The 17,824-nt window shown below is 46.0% G+C and overlaps 1 protein-coding gene across 4 annotated transcripts in view; it reads right to left on the bottom strand.

Moving 5' to 3' along the window:
- Positions 1–1,952: 1,952 nt before the first annotated feature.
- LOC143337661 (putative E3 ubiquitin-protein ligase HERC1) overlaps positions 1,953–17,824 on the bottom strand; it is a 40,555-nt gene continuing 24,683 nt past the window's right edge. For all 4 annotated transcript variants that reach the window (XM_076757334.1, XM_076757335.1, XM_076757336.1 and 1 more), the window contains exons 44-80: positions 16,670–16,856; positions 16,442–16,569; positions 16,008–16,216; positions 15,617–15,876; positions 15,454–15,506; positions 15,164–15,361; positions 14,454–14,619; positions 14,126–14,375; positions 13,540–13,762; positions 13,163–13,440; positions 12,711–12,838; positions 12,294–12,421; positions 11,807–12,034; positions 10,931–11,058; positions 10,645–10,844; positions 10,338–10,452; positions 10,090–10,218; positions 9,845–9,943; positions 9,135–9,308; positions 8,768–9,052; positions 8,601–8,666; positions 8,311–8,436; positions 8,075–8,213; positions 7,713–7,894; positions 7,115–7,270; positions 6,876–6,998; positions 6,636–6,738; positions 6,157–6,326; positions 5,905–6,043; positions 5,638–5,807; positions 5,351–5,520; positions 5,020–5,185; positions 4,802–4,878; positions 4,314–4,566; positions 4,074–4,226; positions 2,582–2,887; positions 1,953–2,490 (exon numbers count right to left, since the gene is read on the bottom strand). In XM_076757334.1, coding sequence (XP_076613449.1) covers positions 2,305–2,490; positions 2,582–2,887; positions 4,074–4,226; positions 4,314–4,566; positions 4,802–4,878; positions 5,020–5,185; positions 5,351–5,520; positions 5,638–5,807; positions 5,905–6,043; positions 6,157–6,326; positions 6,636–6,738; positions 6,876–6,998; positions 7,115–7,270; positions 7,713–7,894; positions 8,075–8,213; positions 8,311–8,436; positions 8,601–8,666; positions 8,768–9,052; positions 9,135–9,308; positions 9,845–9,943; positions 10,090–10,218; positions 10,338–10,452; positions 10,645–10,844; positions 10,931–11,058; positions 11,807–12,034; positions 12,294–12,421; positions 12,711–12,838; positions 13,163–13,440; positions 13,540–13,762; positions 14,126–14,375; positions 14,454–14,619; positions 15,164–15,361; positions 15,454–15,506; positions 15,617–15,876; positions 16,008–16,216; positions 16,442–16,569; positions 16,670–16,856 — 6,251 coding nt within the window. In that variant the 3' untranslated portion in view covers positions 1,953–2,304. The remainder of the gene's footprint in view (positions 2,491–2,581; positions 2,888–4,073; positions 4,227–4,313; positions 4,567–4,801; positions 4,879–5,019; positions 5,186–5,350; positions 5,521–5,637; positions 5,808–5,904; positions 6,044–6,156; positions 6,327–6,635; positions 6,739–6,875; positions 6,999–7,114; positions 7,271–7,712; positions 7,895–8,074; positions 8,214–8,310; positions 8,437–8,600; positions 8,667–8,767; positions 9,053–9,134; positions 9,309–9,844; positions 9,944–10,089; positions 10,219–10,337; positions 10,453–10,644; positions 10,845–10,930; positions 11,059–11,806; positions 12,035–12,293; positions 12,422–12,710; positions 12,839–13,162; positions 13,441–13,539; positions 13,763–14,125; positions 14,376–14,453; positions 14,620–15,163; positions 15,362–15,453; positions 15,507–15,616; positions 15,877–16,007; positions 16,217–16,441; positions 16,570–16,669; positions 16,857–17,824) is intronic.

A 17,824-nucleotide genomic window follows, 5' to 3' on the forward strand; every position in this document is an offset into this window, starting at 1 on the left:
CTCAAAAATGCATGCAGTTCCAGCCAGGATATTTCTGTTTGTGGTTGGGATTTAATATGATATACCTGAATCCACATCTGCATCACAGTAAAGTCCCGGCAGTGTAATTCAGCTGCACCAAAACAAGCCTTTTTTGAAGTGGCCTTCCCAAATGTGTGCACTTATTAAGCTGATAGATGGATGCTTTATTTATACCTGGCGAGGGCTCTCGTGTAGAAGACTCCCTCTCTCAGCTGCACGGCTGCTGACTGCAGGTTGAATTCTGCCTTACTGGCCACGCTGCACGCAGGGAAACAGATGGGTAATAAGGTCACAGCAGACATTCCTCTCAGGAGCGCAGACAAATTGCAGACACACCAGCTGTGCTGACTCAGGACAACATTAGACTCACAGGAATTGAATTAGGATCTCTTTTGGTAATAAGGGAAGTTGTTGCTTTGTGTTTTATTTGCCTTAATGTGGATAAATGTAATCAAAAGGCTGGCAGGCCCTGAACACCTATTTGCTCCATCAGCTTCTTTAATGTGTGTTGGTTTTCTGCATAAACTCACTTGTCTCTGCTGAAGTTGTAACGTTTTTCTCTTTGCTCTTCTCTCTGATTCGAAGTGGGTCAAAATACTTCTAGTTTTCTGGGGCATGAAACCTGGAGACACACTGGAAGAATCCATTATTATCACTTCTGGCATCATGTCAGATTTTTAGCTTGTATTAGCAGCATGGCGCTGTGGTCATGTTGTCCAGACCTTCATGGTCCCTAGAGGATGAATCCTATTGATTTTGGTGATTCCCTGATTTTGCCTTTGGTGGATTGATTGCTATGAATTTTGGTATCAATATTGAAAGCCTTAATTTTGGACAGACATTCACCCTGACTTCTCATCGAGCGGCATCTTTAGTCAAAAATTTCTGTTTATCCAGTCTGTGGTTTATAACTAAATACCTGCAAAGCTAATGACAGTCCACCCAGGCTCAGCTGTACTTTGTGTTTATTACAGTTAGCAGGTGGTAGCATGCTACGATGCTAAACTAAGATGTTAAAAACATATATACTATATATACTAATATATGCTAGCATTATCAAAGAGAGCATGTTAGCATGCTGACATTAGCATGTAGCTTGAAGCAGCACTTAGGCCATCAGCATGTCGTTTCTTAAAGACCTGATCAGGCAAAGGCAGTAAAACAGTTCGATATTTCAGATACGTGGATGATAATAATGCAGTAAGTTAAGCAGAATGCGATATTTCCTAATATTTCCTGAACAAAAGAGCAGTTCCTTTGCAACCAAAGTGAGAATTTATCCCATGTGATTCTTAGAAAATCAACCAACTGAATGTTTTTTTAGGTACTCTGGCCCTTCATTTTGTCCCATGAGTTAGTGACTGCGTCGTCTTTCAGAAATCGGCCGAATGAAACCTTTCATTCCCAATAATTCTGAAGTGCACTGATTTGGTCATGATTTAGATTTAAGGTCGAAAGACTACAACATCAGAAATGTTTCCGATTTCTGTTCTAAACATAGACAACACTTCCTCAGTGTTTAAAAAGATCTCTCTGCAGTGAAGGGTGGAGGACGATCGTCTGCTCTAATTCTGTTTGAATGTCCTTAAGTCTTTGTCAGCGATGATCAGAGCATCTTAAATGATTGATACTTGATGAAACGCACTGATTCTAATGGAATTTATTTTTATCACAGCTGTCAGTCAGTCGCTTCGTACTGCTCAGCCCATACTATGTGCTCATTTTGTTTGTATTGATATCTGTAGACGTTCATTTCTATGATATTCACACACGATGATATTTATCTCAACCTAAAATGAATGACCTATATTTGATGGGCTAAATGAACCACTGAAGGATCATACAGGATTACTTAATTTTTACTGTGATTCGAAATATATGAATAATGATAATCAAAAAACTGGATGCATCAAATACAAAACGGCCAAATCCTTATTTAAACACTTTTTATTTTACAATAATACTGTCTTTGTGGGACAGGTCAATAAATTATTACATATTTTCAAACAAGCAGGCACATTAACTCATTTATTGTGGCTTTTTCACCTATATTTTTAAAAATCTTATTCTACATCCCTGTAGTTTTGATTCAGAGTAAGCACTGCAATAGTTACAACAACTTGCACAGTTGGAAAACCAAAACTACACGTATCTTTAAATCAACCAACATATAAACAGTACACTACCATACTGGTTTGGCGAATAAAAATCTGTGTTCAGTGCATAATGTGCATGGCATGGGAGAAGATACATTCATCACCCTGGTGGACACGGCCGGCTGCCTCAGTCCTCTGTGTCGGAGCTGTCTGCCGGGTCGGTGTTGTGGGTCAGCATGTAGTTGTCCATGTCGATGGAGGGGCAGTTGTGGATGGAGTAACGCAGACGCTCAGCGAGGATGGCCTGGCTGGTGTACGGGGGCAGGCGGAACAGGAAGAAGCAGGTCTGAGCAGTAGGGAGGCCGTTGACGGGCTGAAGGGAGAAAAAAAAGTTTATTGTTTGTGCTATTAGCATGTGTTTGTTCTTGTGAACAGGCTCGTTAGCTTGTTAGCGAGCGGCTCACCCTGTCGACCTTGATGATCTGGAACTTCTGCGTGATGTCAGCCAGGTTGGAAGGCAACCTGGACCGGCCAGAGACGAAGCGGAGGAAAAGCACTCGCTCCTCATTGGTGAACTCCTCCAAGCTCTGCCAAAACCAGCCAATAAGCTGGTGGCTCTCGGTGATGTCACGGTAACGCACGAGCTTCTTCAGCATCTCGACGGAGACCTCTGGCAGGCCGCAGACCAGCTGCTCCAGCTGCTGCGCCGTCAGCAGGGAGAGGAGGGGCACGGGGATGATGGTGGACATGCCCTCTCTGACTGCTGCCACCTGGACACCACAGAACAACGTCAGCTTTGATACTTCAGAGGACGAGATAAAGGGAGCAACAACAGAACAACAAACAGGCTGTCTGCTGAGCACTAATGGAAGCTGGTGGGCAGCCTGGCTGTTTAATATGGATGCAGAGTTTCAGACACAGTGGAGAGAAATCCACAACAAAATGTATGTAATATCACCTGAGTGGGACGGGGGTGTTTTGGAAAGAAATTAGTGCAAAGTTTGCTTGTTTTTGTTTGTTTTTTTGTTTAAATGTGCCACTTTAAAGTCTCATCTTAATGGCTTAAAGGGACAGATTACTTGCTGAGGGTTTGAGATGTTTGTTTAGGTTTCTACAAGTTCAGCAATCAACAAATATTTCCATCTCAGTCAATCTTTTGGCCTATAAAATCACATCACATCGACTAAGATATTCACATTTCAGAGGCTGGAACCAGTGACCTTTTGCTCGAAAAATGAAGGCTATGATGGGTATTGACGTGTTTTTGAAGCAGTCAGTAGACTCAGCTGATCTAATGGGAGGGGGAGATTGTTCCAAAATCAGGTTGCTAGCACAGCAAAAGAGCGTTTGCCTTTGGTTTTACATTCGGCGCGTGGTATAGCCAACAGGTTTGGTTGAGTGGCCTCTCAGTAGTGCAGGGATTTAGTAGCTTGGAAATGTAGGCTGGAGCTAAGCCGTGTGGTGTCTTATAAGTGATTAAAAGAATCTTAAAATCAATCCTGAACTTCACTGGCAGCCAAGGCTCAAATAAGAGTGATGTGGTGATGAGATCTACGGCCGGGCGTAGCGAAGAGCCTGGCTGCTACGTTTTGTACAATCTGAAGACGTGCAGAGCAGTTTGACTGAGGCTGGTGAAAAGGGCATAGTGAGGGTCGAGACCGTAGAACGTAAAGGCGTGAACGATATGTTCTACATCAAAAGCTGATGAAAACAATCTGAGTTCTGCAATGGGATCGTAATGTTCCTGCTTCCAGACTCGGTCACAGCTTGTCTAATGACAGACAGTTTGAGCTACTAAAGACTACACGAACTAATGACTCGTGAAATAGACTCATTACTGTGGCGTACCCTAAAGAAAATCAGCATTCCCTGATGTTTAAATGTGTAGCAGTTTGCAGGTTTACAGGTGGCAGCAGCTTAACGGGTCTGCTGAAATCATTCTCCAACAGTTCAAACCTGGGAATCCATTTCATGCAGCCTGTAGTCCAGAGCTCTCTCCACATATTCGGTCCGGTTGGCAAAGGTCAGAGAGATGTTTTGACCTCCAGGAACCACAGGCACCAGCCTTCCATCAGCACTGTGGGCCACGAACGAATCCAGCGGGATCATCTTGAGGAGGTGAAAAGAGGAAGTGAGCGGGGCAAACTGAAGATCTTCTAACATTACTGACCTCTAGTGTAATTCATAGCATCTCACCACATGGAAATTATCCTCTGTGATTCCGCTGTTTTCCAGGTGGAGGATGCCCTGGAGGGTGCGGTAGGTCAGCAGGTCCACCTCCTCCAGGTCAGGCCCTCCCAGTGGCATCGAGCAGAGCTGTTTCCACACCCAAGGAGCCAGATGTAAGTCCAGAGGTTTCTTGGTGCGGATAGCCACGGCCATGAGGATGCCCAGGAAGCGAAACTGGACCATGTGATCGTCTGAGAAGGCAGCTGGGTTCAAGAGGAACCTGTGAGGATACACAGCCAGTGGCAGAGGTAAAAACTTTGTTCTGTTACACAATGCTGATTCCAAAGAAGCTGCGATGTGCAAAACAAATAAAAACAGAATGTTGAATGTTTTCAGTTGAGTATATGTCAAAAAGGATTTGCAAATGATCACATTCTGTTGTATTTATACGTGGAATCAGGGTTGTACTTGTACTGTTTTCACTGATGATCAAAAGATGACTGTAAAATGTGCACCTGTCAGTGTTACTGCCCACATCTGCAAAGCTGTTGGGAGTATGAATCAGAAGCTCCACCACACCAGACTGCAGCTCCTGGTGAAAACACATTATCATTTGTCAAGTTACAAAAAGCGTTTTAGAGAACAGAATAACAGAATATTAGAGAACATTCCCGGCTGCATTATTTGCTATCTCTGTTGCTCTCAGACCTTCTCTTTGTGGGCTCCATCCTACCTGGCACATCTCAGTGATGGTGTCATCAAACACTCCTCCGGCATCGTCAGCTCCCTCTCCGACAAGCTTGACCTTCCAGGCTCGCGATGGAAGCCGCAGCTCCAGAGGATTCAGGCTCACCACCTGCTTCGCTATCTGCACGAAGATGGGCTTGCTCGAACGCCCTCTGTGGGAGTGTAAAAGTTTGGATGAACAAATGCAAGCAGATATAAAACTAACTGAAAACTGCATTCAAGAACAGCAGAGAGAAAGCAACCGCAGCACCCAAAGTGCCAGACTCCACCAGCTGACTCCTGAACACGTTCTGGCTGTATATCATGGTCGTCCTTACCTTGTGGAAATCCGTTTCACGGTGATCTGTGGCCCGTACGTTTTGCCCTGGGTCATCGTTCGGCCAATGGAGCGCACGAGAGGCAGAGTGTTGACCTTGGGTGATAGAAGGCCTCTGAGCTCACCCCGGATGATGGCCGTCGTCCCTGAACTATAGCGTGATGTGGACACCTGGATTGAGGTAAATCAGGCCACACGATGAAAAACTGACAGTGAGGCAAATTACTTTTCCCTATGATTCGCTCTTTTAACGTATTAAAAAGGGCAGAAAACGGGATCAGAGATTACCGGGTTCTTGGCGTCCAGGTTGAGCAGCCTCCAGGACTTGTACATGAGATCAGAAAAGTTGTAGAGGACCCTGAGGCGCATGCTGAGGACATCAGGGCTGCAGTCTTTCAGAGTGTTGTACTGGGGAGGGACTGACTGGGGAAGGCCGAGCTGGAAGTTTCCAGGGCCGCCTGGAGATGAAGGCAACACATGGAGGTCCCAGGTGTGCTCTCTCTATTGGAACATAGCTGCAGTGTGTGTGCACGTACGGCAGGATGGTGTGTGTACCTGAGATTTTCATCGAGGTAGAGGGGGTGGTCCAAGCAGCGCTGTGGCAGCGGCCGGCGGAGATCTGTCGAATGTTCTTCCCCTGAAGGGCTGTTACGAGCGTGGGCTCCCTCACTGGGTTGGAGTGTCCAAGGCCAAGCTGGACTCACACACAAAGGCAGCAATTCAGGCTTCAGAGTTCTTCTGATGTGCAATGAGAGCAAACTTCAAATCGTCAAAGTGAATAATTTTACATATCAGGATGCCGGTTACCTGTCCCTCACTGTTGCAGCCCCAGGCGTAGACGTCTCCCGTGGAGGACAGAGCGAGCACATGTTCACAGCCCACAGCAATGTCCTCTATGCACAGCCCCTCCAGAGACGGCACCACCTGGGGGCAGGATTTATTCTTCAGCATGGAGTCCGGCAGGCCGATCAGACGCTCTGAGGGGTGAACAGAAGCAAGCCAAGTAACACAGAGGCACAGACGAGTGTGCTCGAACACCAAGCCAACAAAAGAGGACATTTCATTTCTGCGTGCAGCTTTAAAAGATGTCGAAGTTGGTGTTTTGAATTCTGAAATTCTGCATGTCATAACACGTCGACAGCCGTTATCCAAAAGACCCAGGAAACAAATGTTATTAGTACACTTTTAGTTATGACATAAGAAACATTGAGGCCATTTTTTAAAAGTAAACGTAGAGAGTACAACAACAACATTTAAGCTAATACTGCAGACATTTTCAAACGTACCTTGTCCAAATGTGTAAACATGTCCATCACAGGCCAACGCCACAGAGAACTGAGTTCCACAGCTGACCTTCTTAATTCCCTTGTTGCAAAGCTGCTCCACTTTCTGAAAACAGGAACAGCCAAAAATAATATTTCATCAATACTATATAAAAGCACTCGATTCAAATTAAAGTAAGGGAGTCAATACGACATAATGACCTGTGTTCTGTCCTTTGAGGATTCCTAAATCTGATAACTTACCTGAGGATAGTATTTCGCTGTAGAGGAACCTGTTCCCAGTTTGCCGTAATCCCCGTCTCCAAACGCCCACACAACCATGCCATCAAGAGACAGCACCAGTGTGTGGTTGAGACCACAGGACACCTGGGAAAGGTGACCAGGTGAGCTTTGTTTCATTACATTTTCATGGTTTACCTTATTTCACTGAGGAGACTGTATCGCCACCTGAGTTTCAGAATAACAAACAGGCCGTTTCTTACCTGTCCCACGTGATACCCCTCTAGGGCAGCCACCCTCTCAGGCAGCATCTTGTTGGATGTTGACCTTTGACCCAGACGACCAGATTCACCGCTGCCGAAGGTGAACAGCTTCCCGTCTGCTGTGACCACCGCTGAGTGCCGGAAACCACAGGCAAGCTGGGAAGACAAAGCTGTGTGAAATCCTCTGAAAACACAGTTAATTTCATTGGTCTAATGCTTCAATTTTTGGTCTTTTGGCCTCTTGAACACCTTGTTTGCTGATTTTTACACGTTACAAATGTGAGACATTTCAGACAGTTCCTCTCGTATAGAAGCCAGTTGGTTACAGACATGCTGGATCAAACCGATAACCTGGAAGAAGCTAAACCTTTAGGAACAGAATAAAACACATCTGCTCCATCACTGAAAGTTTAACATACTGATGCACAGCATTTTCCAGAGTTGCCGCTGTAAATCAAGCAGCCTTCCTATGGAAATGTATTGAAGGAATAAAGGTGTAACAGAGGCTGGTTCATGCCACCAGTTAATTATGTCACCACTAGTAACTTAACGCTTCCAACAATACCCAAAACTATCCTCAAGGCAGGATTATCTCTACCTGAATGACCTCCTCTCCTTGTAAGGCCTCAATCTGTTTGGGTCTCCTCTGCCTTTCACTGTTGCCGTGGCCCAGTTTTCCGAAATCTCCGTCTCCCCAGCTGAACACCTCCCCCGTCTCAGTCAGGGCCATGGAGTGTCCATCAGATCCACAGGACGTCACCAGGTGAGTCACCACATACCCTGCCCGCAGACCAAAGAGTCATTGAAGCGCGATTTATAAAAATAAGAATGAGAGACAAATAATGAATAAATGCGCCTGTGGATGTAGGAGCTGCCCCATTAAGCTGCAGATTTCATTGTTTGAGGCAAGAATGGAAATTCGTCACAGCATCCAAAAGCAGAACAGCTCAGACATCGTACCTTGAAAAGCAGAGATAATAGTGGGGACGTAGAGGTCATCAGAATTGCCCTGGCCCAGTCTGCCATATTGTCCTTCTCCTACAGCCAGTACTGTTCCATTGGATTGGACCAGGAAGGAACAGTTCTGCCCACACACAACCTGAACGACAATGAAAACACCCACGAAGGCACAAAAACATTAAAAAACAGTCGCAACCAAAGGTAAAGTCTGTGCCCTGAGTGTAGAAACCCACTACCTGTTGTGTTTGTAACAGAGAGGGTGCAAGAGTGGGCAGCATGAGGTTGGTTCCCATTCCTGCCAACTGTCCGTAACGTCCGTTCCCCCACAAGTACACCTCACTCTTCCCCCCTTGTTGCCAGTCCTAAAAAAAACACATCAGGTGACTTAGAAGTTGCATTCTGTTAAACACCGTCCAGCTTAAAGAAAATGTCATGATGCAGAAGGTAAGTTAAGGAGAATGAATCTGTATTTTGCCCTTAAAAAGGGCGAACACTGTGTGGTGATTCAACATGGCTAGGCTGTTACCTCTGGCCTGCTGGTGGCCCATGACATCAGCTGTTCATCCATCCTGAAGCTCCACTTACTGTTGTCCTAGAAGAGAGTGAAGTGTCTCAGTACATGCCTACACTGAAGAAACATATCCACCCATTTCCTAGACAGCCAACAGCACAGAGAGGATCGTCACCACTCACCAGTGCCTTGCTGATATCCGTGTCATTCTGCTCCTGAAACTCTGAAACAATGAAGGATTCTGGGAAGGCAGTACCGCTGGCAATAGCCTCAGCGCTGCGGACGGTGGTGGCATAAGTGGCGAGCCAGTTCCACTCTGACGGGCAGGAGTGGGCATCAGGAGTGGCGTGGTGTGGGGGGCGGGGGAAACGGCACAGGTGTTTCTCTAAGGACAGACCGACGGTCAGGGAGGCCAGGCTCTGCAGGAAGGCACTGTGGACTAGCTGGTCGCCGGCTGCCACGTGGCTCTGCATGAAGAGAAGAAATGGTCTCAGCTGAGGCTGACAGAACGACACGGGAACAACGTTAAGACGTAGCTTCAGTAATGACCCGCTCGTAGCTGTACTGCTCCTGCAGCAGCAAGGGCAGCCTCTCCAGGAAGACAGCCAAACAAGGGGCCCGATTTAGACCCAGGATGTTCTGGCTCCTGAGGACCATACGACAGGAAGCGAGCACGTGATTTTGGCTGATCCAGTCAGGGGTGCAGCAGATCAACAAAACATCCTGGCAAAGAAACAATGGCAGAAGAGAACTGTGAAAACATTTGGCAAAAGAGCATGAAGGAAACTGTGATATAGAACGTTTGGGGGAAATACACTTCTTGCTTTCTTGTCAAAAGTTTGATGTGAAGTTCAACACCTCTCCAGTGTCTGTATACTAAATGTGAAATTAAAACCTGGAGACAGTTAGCTGAGCGAAGCATAAAAGCTGGAAACGGGAAAACTGCTAGCATGGCTGTGTCCAAAGGTTAAAAAACATCATCTTTCAGCACTTCTAAAGTTCACTAATTAGCACATTAGATCTAGTTTGTTTAATCCATGCAAAGCCTGATGTGTAAAAAATGCTAAGTTGTCGCTAACTCTCTCCTGCTTCCAGTATTTGTGCTAAGCAAAGACGACCATCTCCCGGCTGTGGACTCACAGTGAATCCACAGGTCTGAGAGTTGTATTGATTGTCTCATCTCACTTTCAGCAACTAAACAAATGCGGATTTTCTGAGAAGTCAAAATGTTAACATTTGATGGAAACTGAAGTTATTACCTTCGACCTCCCAAAACAGGCAGCTACACCCAAGTTTGGTATCCAGGTAGTATCGACGACTGAACCCAGACCTGTAACAGTCTGTGCGACTGAACCGTCCTGCAAGATGAAGACAGAATGAAATTTATATCAGAGTAATACACAATACTAGTTTAAATGTCTGGTACTGTTGATTGTTCAGTGAGTGATCTTTGTACTGGCGTCAGGTTGAGAAGTGGCAGCAACAGTGAATGAAGTTTTCTGACCTGTAAGGACCAGATGTTGAGCAGTCCCCCAATCCCTCCAGAGACCAGAGCCAGTCCACTAGAGCAAAACGAAAGCGACTTCACTGCCGTGATGTGGCCGTGAAGTACAAGCACACACTTTGCTCTCTCCTGCCGTTCAAAGAAACACAACGGGATGATTACACGAGTTAAAATCAAACTAAGATATTAGTAGAACCAGGGCTGCAAAAAAAAAAAAAAAAGAGCTCCAACAGCAGATCCAAACAGACCTTGACGTCAGCGCTTTTATCCTGGCTCGACGGGCTCTTCTGTGTGTTGGGAAAAGATACAACAGCACCCCCCTGTGGCAGCGTCCAGACATGCACAGAGCCATTCTGACAACCTCTACAGAAACATGGAGAGAAATAAATGAGAATCTAACATATGAATTATGTGCACCTTACACTTAATGCAAAACAATTCTCCTTCTCTTTCTTTGTGCTGCAGCATTGTTAAGGTTTTTGTTGTGAAGTTACAGCAAATATTAAAAAAGAGAATCTTCATCAGAGAATTAAAGAACGAGTAATGTGAACTCACGCAGCCATCATGAGCCTGGGATCAGGTGCTCTGCCAGCGAGAGGGCACCATTCGGCGATGTTAACGGTGCTGGTGTGAATGAGGGAGTGGAGGGTCACCCAGGTGCCCCCGGAGCGTCCCAGTATCTTCACTGCCTCTGATCTCCCCAGACAGAGCAGCAGGTGTCCTGTGGGGTCCCATTTGAGAGAACTCACGCTGTCCTGTAGAAAGAGGAAATCCACTGAAAAATGATTTTATGTGACATATGTAGACTGACTTGGGTGTGGAGTGCAGTTTGCAAACAAACCTGGAAGACGGACAGCACGACAGGCTGCTCATTCTCATACGTCTCAGTGGTGGCCAGTAGGATCTTTCCACTGGGATAACCCACTGCAAACGGTTTGTCCTCGCTGTGCCAGGCGACACACTGGGCAGCTACGAGAGATCAGAGAAGAACAGTCTCTTGAAAGAAGCGTTGGAGATCGATGCCACTCTCAAGTCTGTACATTCAATATGAAGTCACGGCAAGCAGGCAGTTAGCTTAGCTTAGCTTAGCGTAGTAAAAAGAGACAGGCTGAAAGCAGAGGGAAACAGCAAACAGCTAGCCTGGCTCTGTGCAAGCCTATACAAACTCCAGGAAGTCACTGTGTCCAGCCAAGAAATAGCTTCAGCATTTGCTCCATTAACTCCCTGTTAGACTGCAACTTGTTGTTTTTACATGTCTGTTTGTCTACAGATTAAACAAACAAGATATAAAGTGTTAACATGTGTTTTTTTTACTTTTGGACAGGGACAGGCTAGCTGTTTCCTCCTGCTTCCAGTTCCAGACTGTATGCTAAGCTAAGATAATCACCACCTGGATGTTGCTTTATTTTCACCATACAGATATACGAGTGGTATGTTCTACTTTTCTGCCAGAAAGCAAATAAGCCTATTCCCCCAAATGTTAATTACTTACTGAAAAATTAAATATCTATTCCAAACATTACAATTCATAGTGGCAACATTAAATACAATGAGGCAAATAATCAAGAATATGGTTCTATTCAATGTTAAATATTCTTTGTGTCACTGATTTTATGTAATGCCTCCCTCTGTGACTCCATTAAAAGCTCATAAAAGAGTCTGAAGTGAGCAGTTCTATCTGCTCGTGTGCGTCATGAGAAATCTTTCGTCTCCTCACCCTCTTTCCTGTGGCAGTGGCTGAGTTCGGTGCTCTTCACATGCAGGTCGATCTCCTGCATGGTGACCTGCAGCCAGCAGAGAGATCCATCCAGGCGTCCCACCAGCAGGCTCTCCACAGGTCTGTTCTTACCGGCTGCTGGCTGGTCAAGAACCCACAAGCTGAAGGCCTGAGCCCAGCAGAGGGCTGTGACCCGAGACATCTGAGCCTCCACGTGACAGTGCGACCCTGGAAAGTTAGACAAAAATTCACATCTATTGTAACTGTCACAACTGTGTTTTGCTCTTTTTTTACTTCATTTGAATATGTGGAGACGCTTTTCGCATTCATCTGCGGAAGAACAAAAGTTTCTTATTTAAATCTTAATCGTCATTTCATTAACAGCTATATTTTTATTTTTATTTTTATTATTTTTTTTTTTTTCCACAGTAGGGATGAAATCAGAGATACACCAGAGACCAGTAAAGCGACAAAACGCCAGACTTACCCCTGATGTTCATGATGTTGATGTGTTTGTTCTCTGGAGCAGCCAGAAAGTTTCCCCCTGTGCTCCAGTATACAGGAGACATGTGATGACATCTGCCGGCCCTCTCACTGCTCGATCTGTCTGTTTTACTGGAGAGAGTCACAGGAAGGAGGCGTTTACAACTACAAGCCATCCCACTTCTTTGATAGCACATGTTCAGAAGTGTCTGTTCCTCCATCTAGAAGAACTGTTCTGCATCTTGCAATTAAGGCTAAAACTTGTACAGCTACTGTATCTAAGACTTAAGAAGGTCTCATCTTACATTTCTAAACAGTTATTACAAGCTTAAGGACAGAAGGTATGACAGGCAAACAATCACCACTAATAAAGAGGAAAACCCTCACTGGACAAAACACGACCAAAACGAGCAGACATAACCTGGTGATGCAGGAGAAGGTGGTCTGTAACTCCACATTGCTCTGGCTGATGCTCCATAGCTGCACCACCTTGTCCTGAGAGCACGTAGCCAGCAAACTCTGATCACTGTTCCAGGAACAGCTGGTCACCTGGAACAGATATAATGGACAGCTTGATGTGTTTTGGAATGTCAGACCTCACCCTGCTGGATGTTTTACAGGCATCAAATCTCATTTCTGGCCTCTTACTGCTGTGCACATTAATGGTTCGCGCTGTGATTGAAATTGTTGGAGTAGAAATGAACGGACACATTGTTTACATGGAATAATGGATGGTCTTAGAAATCTGTGAGTCCAAGTTGAAGTTTTAGAGGAAAACAACCCAAAAAACATCCCATTCTGTACTGAGAACAAAGGAAAAACTGCCGGTCAATGAGCACTCACAAAGGGTAAACCCCAAAGCAAGTCCCTCACCTTGTTGTAATGTCCTTCCAGCCTCTTCAGAGGACATTTGCGCAAGTCGCCAGCCAGGTCACTGTATGTCTGGGGCCGATTAGGACCGTCCCTCCCTGTGGCAGCCAAGGCCTGCACCAGCTGCTGTGCTGCCCACTGGCGGTGTTTGCTGGTCAGCCTGGCAGACAGGACACATGCTGCCAAAGCATTAGCCAGCTCCAGGGGGCCCACTCTGGCACTCAGGTGGGGTAAAGGAGAAGGAGGCAAGGACGAGGAAGACACCCCCTGGTTTCCTGTATCTAGGTCAAACAGACATACGCAGAGGAGAGCTACTGTAAATAACAAAATCACAAGGTTTCAATAAATAATTACATGTAACAATACACACTTTGTCTCACCATTAGCCTCGTGTTCGGCTCTGTCTGGGCTGTAACACTGAACGCCCTTTTCAGTGAGCAGGGACACCAGACTCTGTGTGACCAGGAACGTGGGGGGCGTCTGCTCGTTGCTGTCCTTCTGCTGCTGGGCTCCCTGGGCCGTTAGACTGGAGTTCAGACAACCTCTCTGCTGTGGGTCACTGATGGCCCCAATATTCACCCCTGTAGCTGCTGCCATCAGGTCCTAGAGGGAGAAATATTTAAAGGACATTCACATTTCGATCCATTTTCTTGCAGTTACATTTATTTGCAATGCAGTAACTCTTTAAAACCAGGATGAATAAAACATGTTCCAGCTCATTATATTCAATGCTGTGGTGCTCGGATCGATGAGTGGTGCAATTGTTGCCTACATACAAAACCAAGCCAACACAAACAGGTATGAAAACCTTTAATATATTCTTATCTCAGACAAATCTGACACTTTGTAATATAGAACTGATATGGTGATATAGTTATTGTGATGTAGATTTGAGATCATATCACAAAGCCTGAGTGTTTAGTAAATACAGTATTTATAATACAGCGGCATGACAAGAAAACTGACCTGAGTACAAATCTCCACCAGCTGCCTGTAAGCCACAGGGCTGTGAGACACCACACTGCCAATGGCTGAGGAAAGAAAGCTGAGGCAGGTGGAGTTGTTGCGCTCCGTCACCATCCCCTTCACACCTGGCTGCCTGCCCACACAGGTGTGAGCCCTACCCCCAGCTGCCAGAGTCATTAAACGAACCAGGATACGGATATCCGCCAGACCCAAGGACTCGAGCCCGTTAGACTGGCTGCACACCGACGCGCTGGAGACAAAGATAAGTCTCAGAGTTAATTGGTGAAAAGAGAAGACATCAACGAGGCTGTGTTCCAGACAAATGTACCTGGAGGCAGTCTGAGACAGTGCTCTCATCACCATGCTGTATGCTAGCAGAATCTGGGCTGTGGAGGTGACTCTTCTTAAAGCTTTAAGTCTGTCATGAGAGTCCCTCAGTGATACTGCCTGCTGTCCAAGGCTCAGAGAGGTCTTCTGCTCAAGAAGGGCATTCCCTGGCAAGGAAAAACACATGACAAAAGTCACCTAATACGCCTTTATATATTCAATTACATCTTGCTAAACTCAGTTTTGAAGCGTGGCACCGTTATCCATCTGGTGTGGCCACGAAAAAAACGTCAAAATACTGGATGAGTGAGTAAATGAGTGATGAGTCATTCGGCTGCAGCGAGTCCGGCCGAGGTTGGATTCTCCCGCTGCCAACCAGCACAGAGGGAATGTGGGTGAGTGTTACAACAAGTGGGCTAAATCCTTCCCCAGAGATAAAGTTACAGAAGCGTTCATTGAAACATGAACGAGCGGACAGTGAGCTACTGAGTAACTGCAACCTAATGCTCTGTACATGTCCAGCAATGCAATATTTAGAGGTTTGCAAATAAGGGAAGTTTAATTGTCATCGCGGGTGGTTGGTGTGCTGTTACGCTGTCCTGTCAGGTAGATCTGCAGAAAATGGGACAGACAGACAGACAGACAGCACAAAAATACAATGCCCTCAGCCACAGCTGTCGCCTGCACAGAGGCATAAAAAAAACATAATACCTTTGGGAGGAACTGCTCTGGCAGGATCAGCAGAGCTGTAGACCAGGGCTCCCAGGGGATCTGGCTCAGTGAAGGCAATGGGGTCTGGCACCAGCTTCTTTTCAGTCAACCCCAGCGGTCTCAGCAAAAGCCCAAAGTCCTCCAGTCCTGTCAGCTTGTCTGTGTCACACTCGTCTTGGTGGCTCATTTCCCAATCATCTGAGGACACAGAAGCACCATTCAAATCATAAAATGAACCGTAAAATCATATTAAAGATTGAATCATTCTGAGCTGAAGTGGCCTTCCCTACCATCAGAAGTGCTGTCCAACTGGCCAATCAAATCAGATGTCAGACCTTTAATCCTGAAGCAAAGGGAGTTTTTGAAGTTTTCAGAAAAGCACAACAACTAGAGACAGTCTGCCACGTGTAATGTGTTGCATGCATCCGTCCTCTCCTGTAAAATCTGACGTACCTCTCGTATTTCGAACTTGGGTCGTTCAGGTTTGCAGCCAAATACTTTTCCCTGCAGGAGCTGCAGAGGAGGTAGAAGGGGAAGTTGGAGCCACACTCCCCTTTGAACCAGACATCCACGTAGGCCCCGGAGCTGTCGTAACCCTTACGCGCAGCACTCTGACCGCAACCTGGGTGACGTCGCTTTATGTGATTATTAAATTGCAGGGTGAGGGTGTTGCACAGCTCACACTTCACCATCTGACTGTGTTCTTCTCCGGCCTAAAAGAAGGGTAATGAGAGGGATCAGATTTCTGGTGCAAAGAGCAATGAGAGGAAAGGACAGCCATGAAACAAGAAGACATTATCAGGTCCATCAGGTGTGTGTGTGTGTGTGTGTGTGTGTGTGTCACCTCCACTATCTGGAGCGTGTCTCTCTCCAGGCTAAAGAATGAAGGCGTGAGCAGGTCCTCGTAGGTTTCTTCATGGTATGGATCATCCATGTAGCCCAACTCCGACTCCTCCTCGGCAGAGTAGGGATGAAACTCCACCTGCTCTGGCCAATCGCCGACCGATGTGTGCTGCTGGTACAGCTGCGGGAGGGGGTTGGGTGATGGCAAGTCTGAAAAGATGATGTTTGCTTCAAATGAAAAAAGCACAGCAAAATGTACAGCAAATCTGTGAATTCTGATTTTAACCAGCAACAAAGAGATTCCATGGAAAGCTTTTATATGATCGCAGTATTTCAAACAGGCCGTGGAAGCTTGAAACCAGCATGTAGATGTTCGTGTTATGCTCGAATGCAACTTCAATATGCACATTTTATTTCTGGTTCACTGATTCTGACCTGCCCTGCGGAAGGAGGTTCTCTGACTCGGGCCCGAGCGTCGCCGCCGTGCTGGAGGAGGTCTGTTCCTTGTGAGGTGGACGTCCAAAAAGTTCTCCCTCTCTATCCAGTCGAGCCCTGGCAAGAGACTACAAACAAAGTAACATACAGTCCGTCATTCTACTGTTTTATTCACAGCAGTGATTATACCACAGTGCTAAATGTCAGCATGTTCCTCGAATCCCTGACCTTTCACTGGGTTGACTGGTGGGGCGTTCAGGACATTGTACAGTCTCGGGCCCATCTGGAGACGGGGTGTCAGGAGCACCCTCCGGTCTTGATGACTCAGCTGCCTGCTGCTCCTCAGTCAGGGGGTGCTCTAGCATCCAGCTGGCCAACACCTCAATGGTTTGAGAGTCCAGGTCACCTGCTACATCTGGGAGGGACCACAGGGAAGTTGAACTGTCAGAGTTCAAAAAGAAAAGATGGATCATGGAGTGCTGCACTGCTAATTCATGTCGGACATCACCACCAGATGATCACGTTTCTGTGCGCTGCCTGAGGTCAGGCTGGCACATCTGCTCTGACGATACAGAGTATGTGACATCGGTTAGAGTGTGAAATTGTGAGTGAGGGAGGGCTTAAAATCTGAATAATGTGGAGAATTTATGTGATTAAAAGAGGTGGTGCTGAAACTACATTATTGGTGCAATGTGTAAAGGTGTGTCCATGTACTTTCTCTCCTTTTTACTTTTCAATCACAAATACATAATCTGTGCCATGCACGTGCAAAGAATCAGAATTTGTTCACCTTTCGCAGAAAACGCAGACTTAGAAGACGATATATTCTGTGAGCAACATTTCAGTAAAACTGGATTTGCATGACATTCAAATGCACTGTTAGCCAACATATTCCAAAAAAAGTGGGTAAGATCTGAAATCTATCCAACAGACTACACTGCTCCAGGAGGTACAGTCTCTGATGCAGTGCTGGGCGGTATCACCAAAAATGTACATCACCATATTTTTCAAAATTGAAACGGTTTCACGGTACATGACGGTATTTTTTTTTTTTTCTTTCATCTGGAAGACAGCTGTTTTCACGCAGGTTTGTCCAGGCGCTCATCCGGACAGAGTAGTTATCTCGTCCAAGCATACAGAGAAACTCCTCTGTTGAAAACGCTTTTTCAGCCTTTTTTCTGCTTGCTATTGTTCCTACCTCTCATAAAAGGACGAAATGCAAATAAAACAGTAAAATTACACCTTCGGCTGGTCGGCAGAGCCCTCTGAGAGCTGCTCATGGTGCAACTAACTGCGCAGTTAGACCGGTCAACAGCTCAGCAACCATTGGTCAATTTTGATGATCGACGCCTCAATCGACCAGTCAGAGTCAAGAGATTCAAG

Source organism: Chaetodon auriga, chromosome 19 (genome assembly GCF_051107435.1).
Source record: "Chaetodon auriga isolate fChaAug3 chromosome 19, fChaAug3.hap1, whole genome shotgun sequence".
Lineage (NCBI taxonomy): Eukaryota > Metazoa > Chordata > Actinopteri > Chaetodontiformes > Chaetodontidae > Chaetodon > Chaetodon auriga.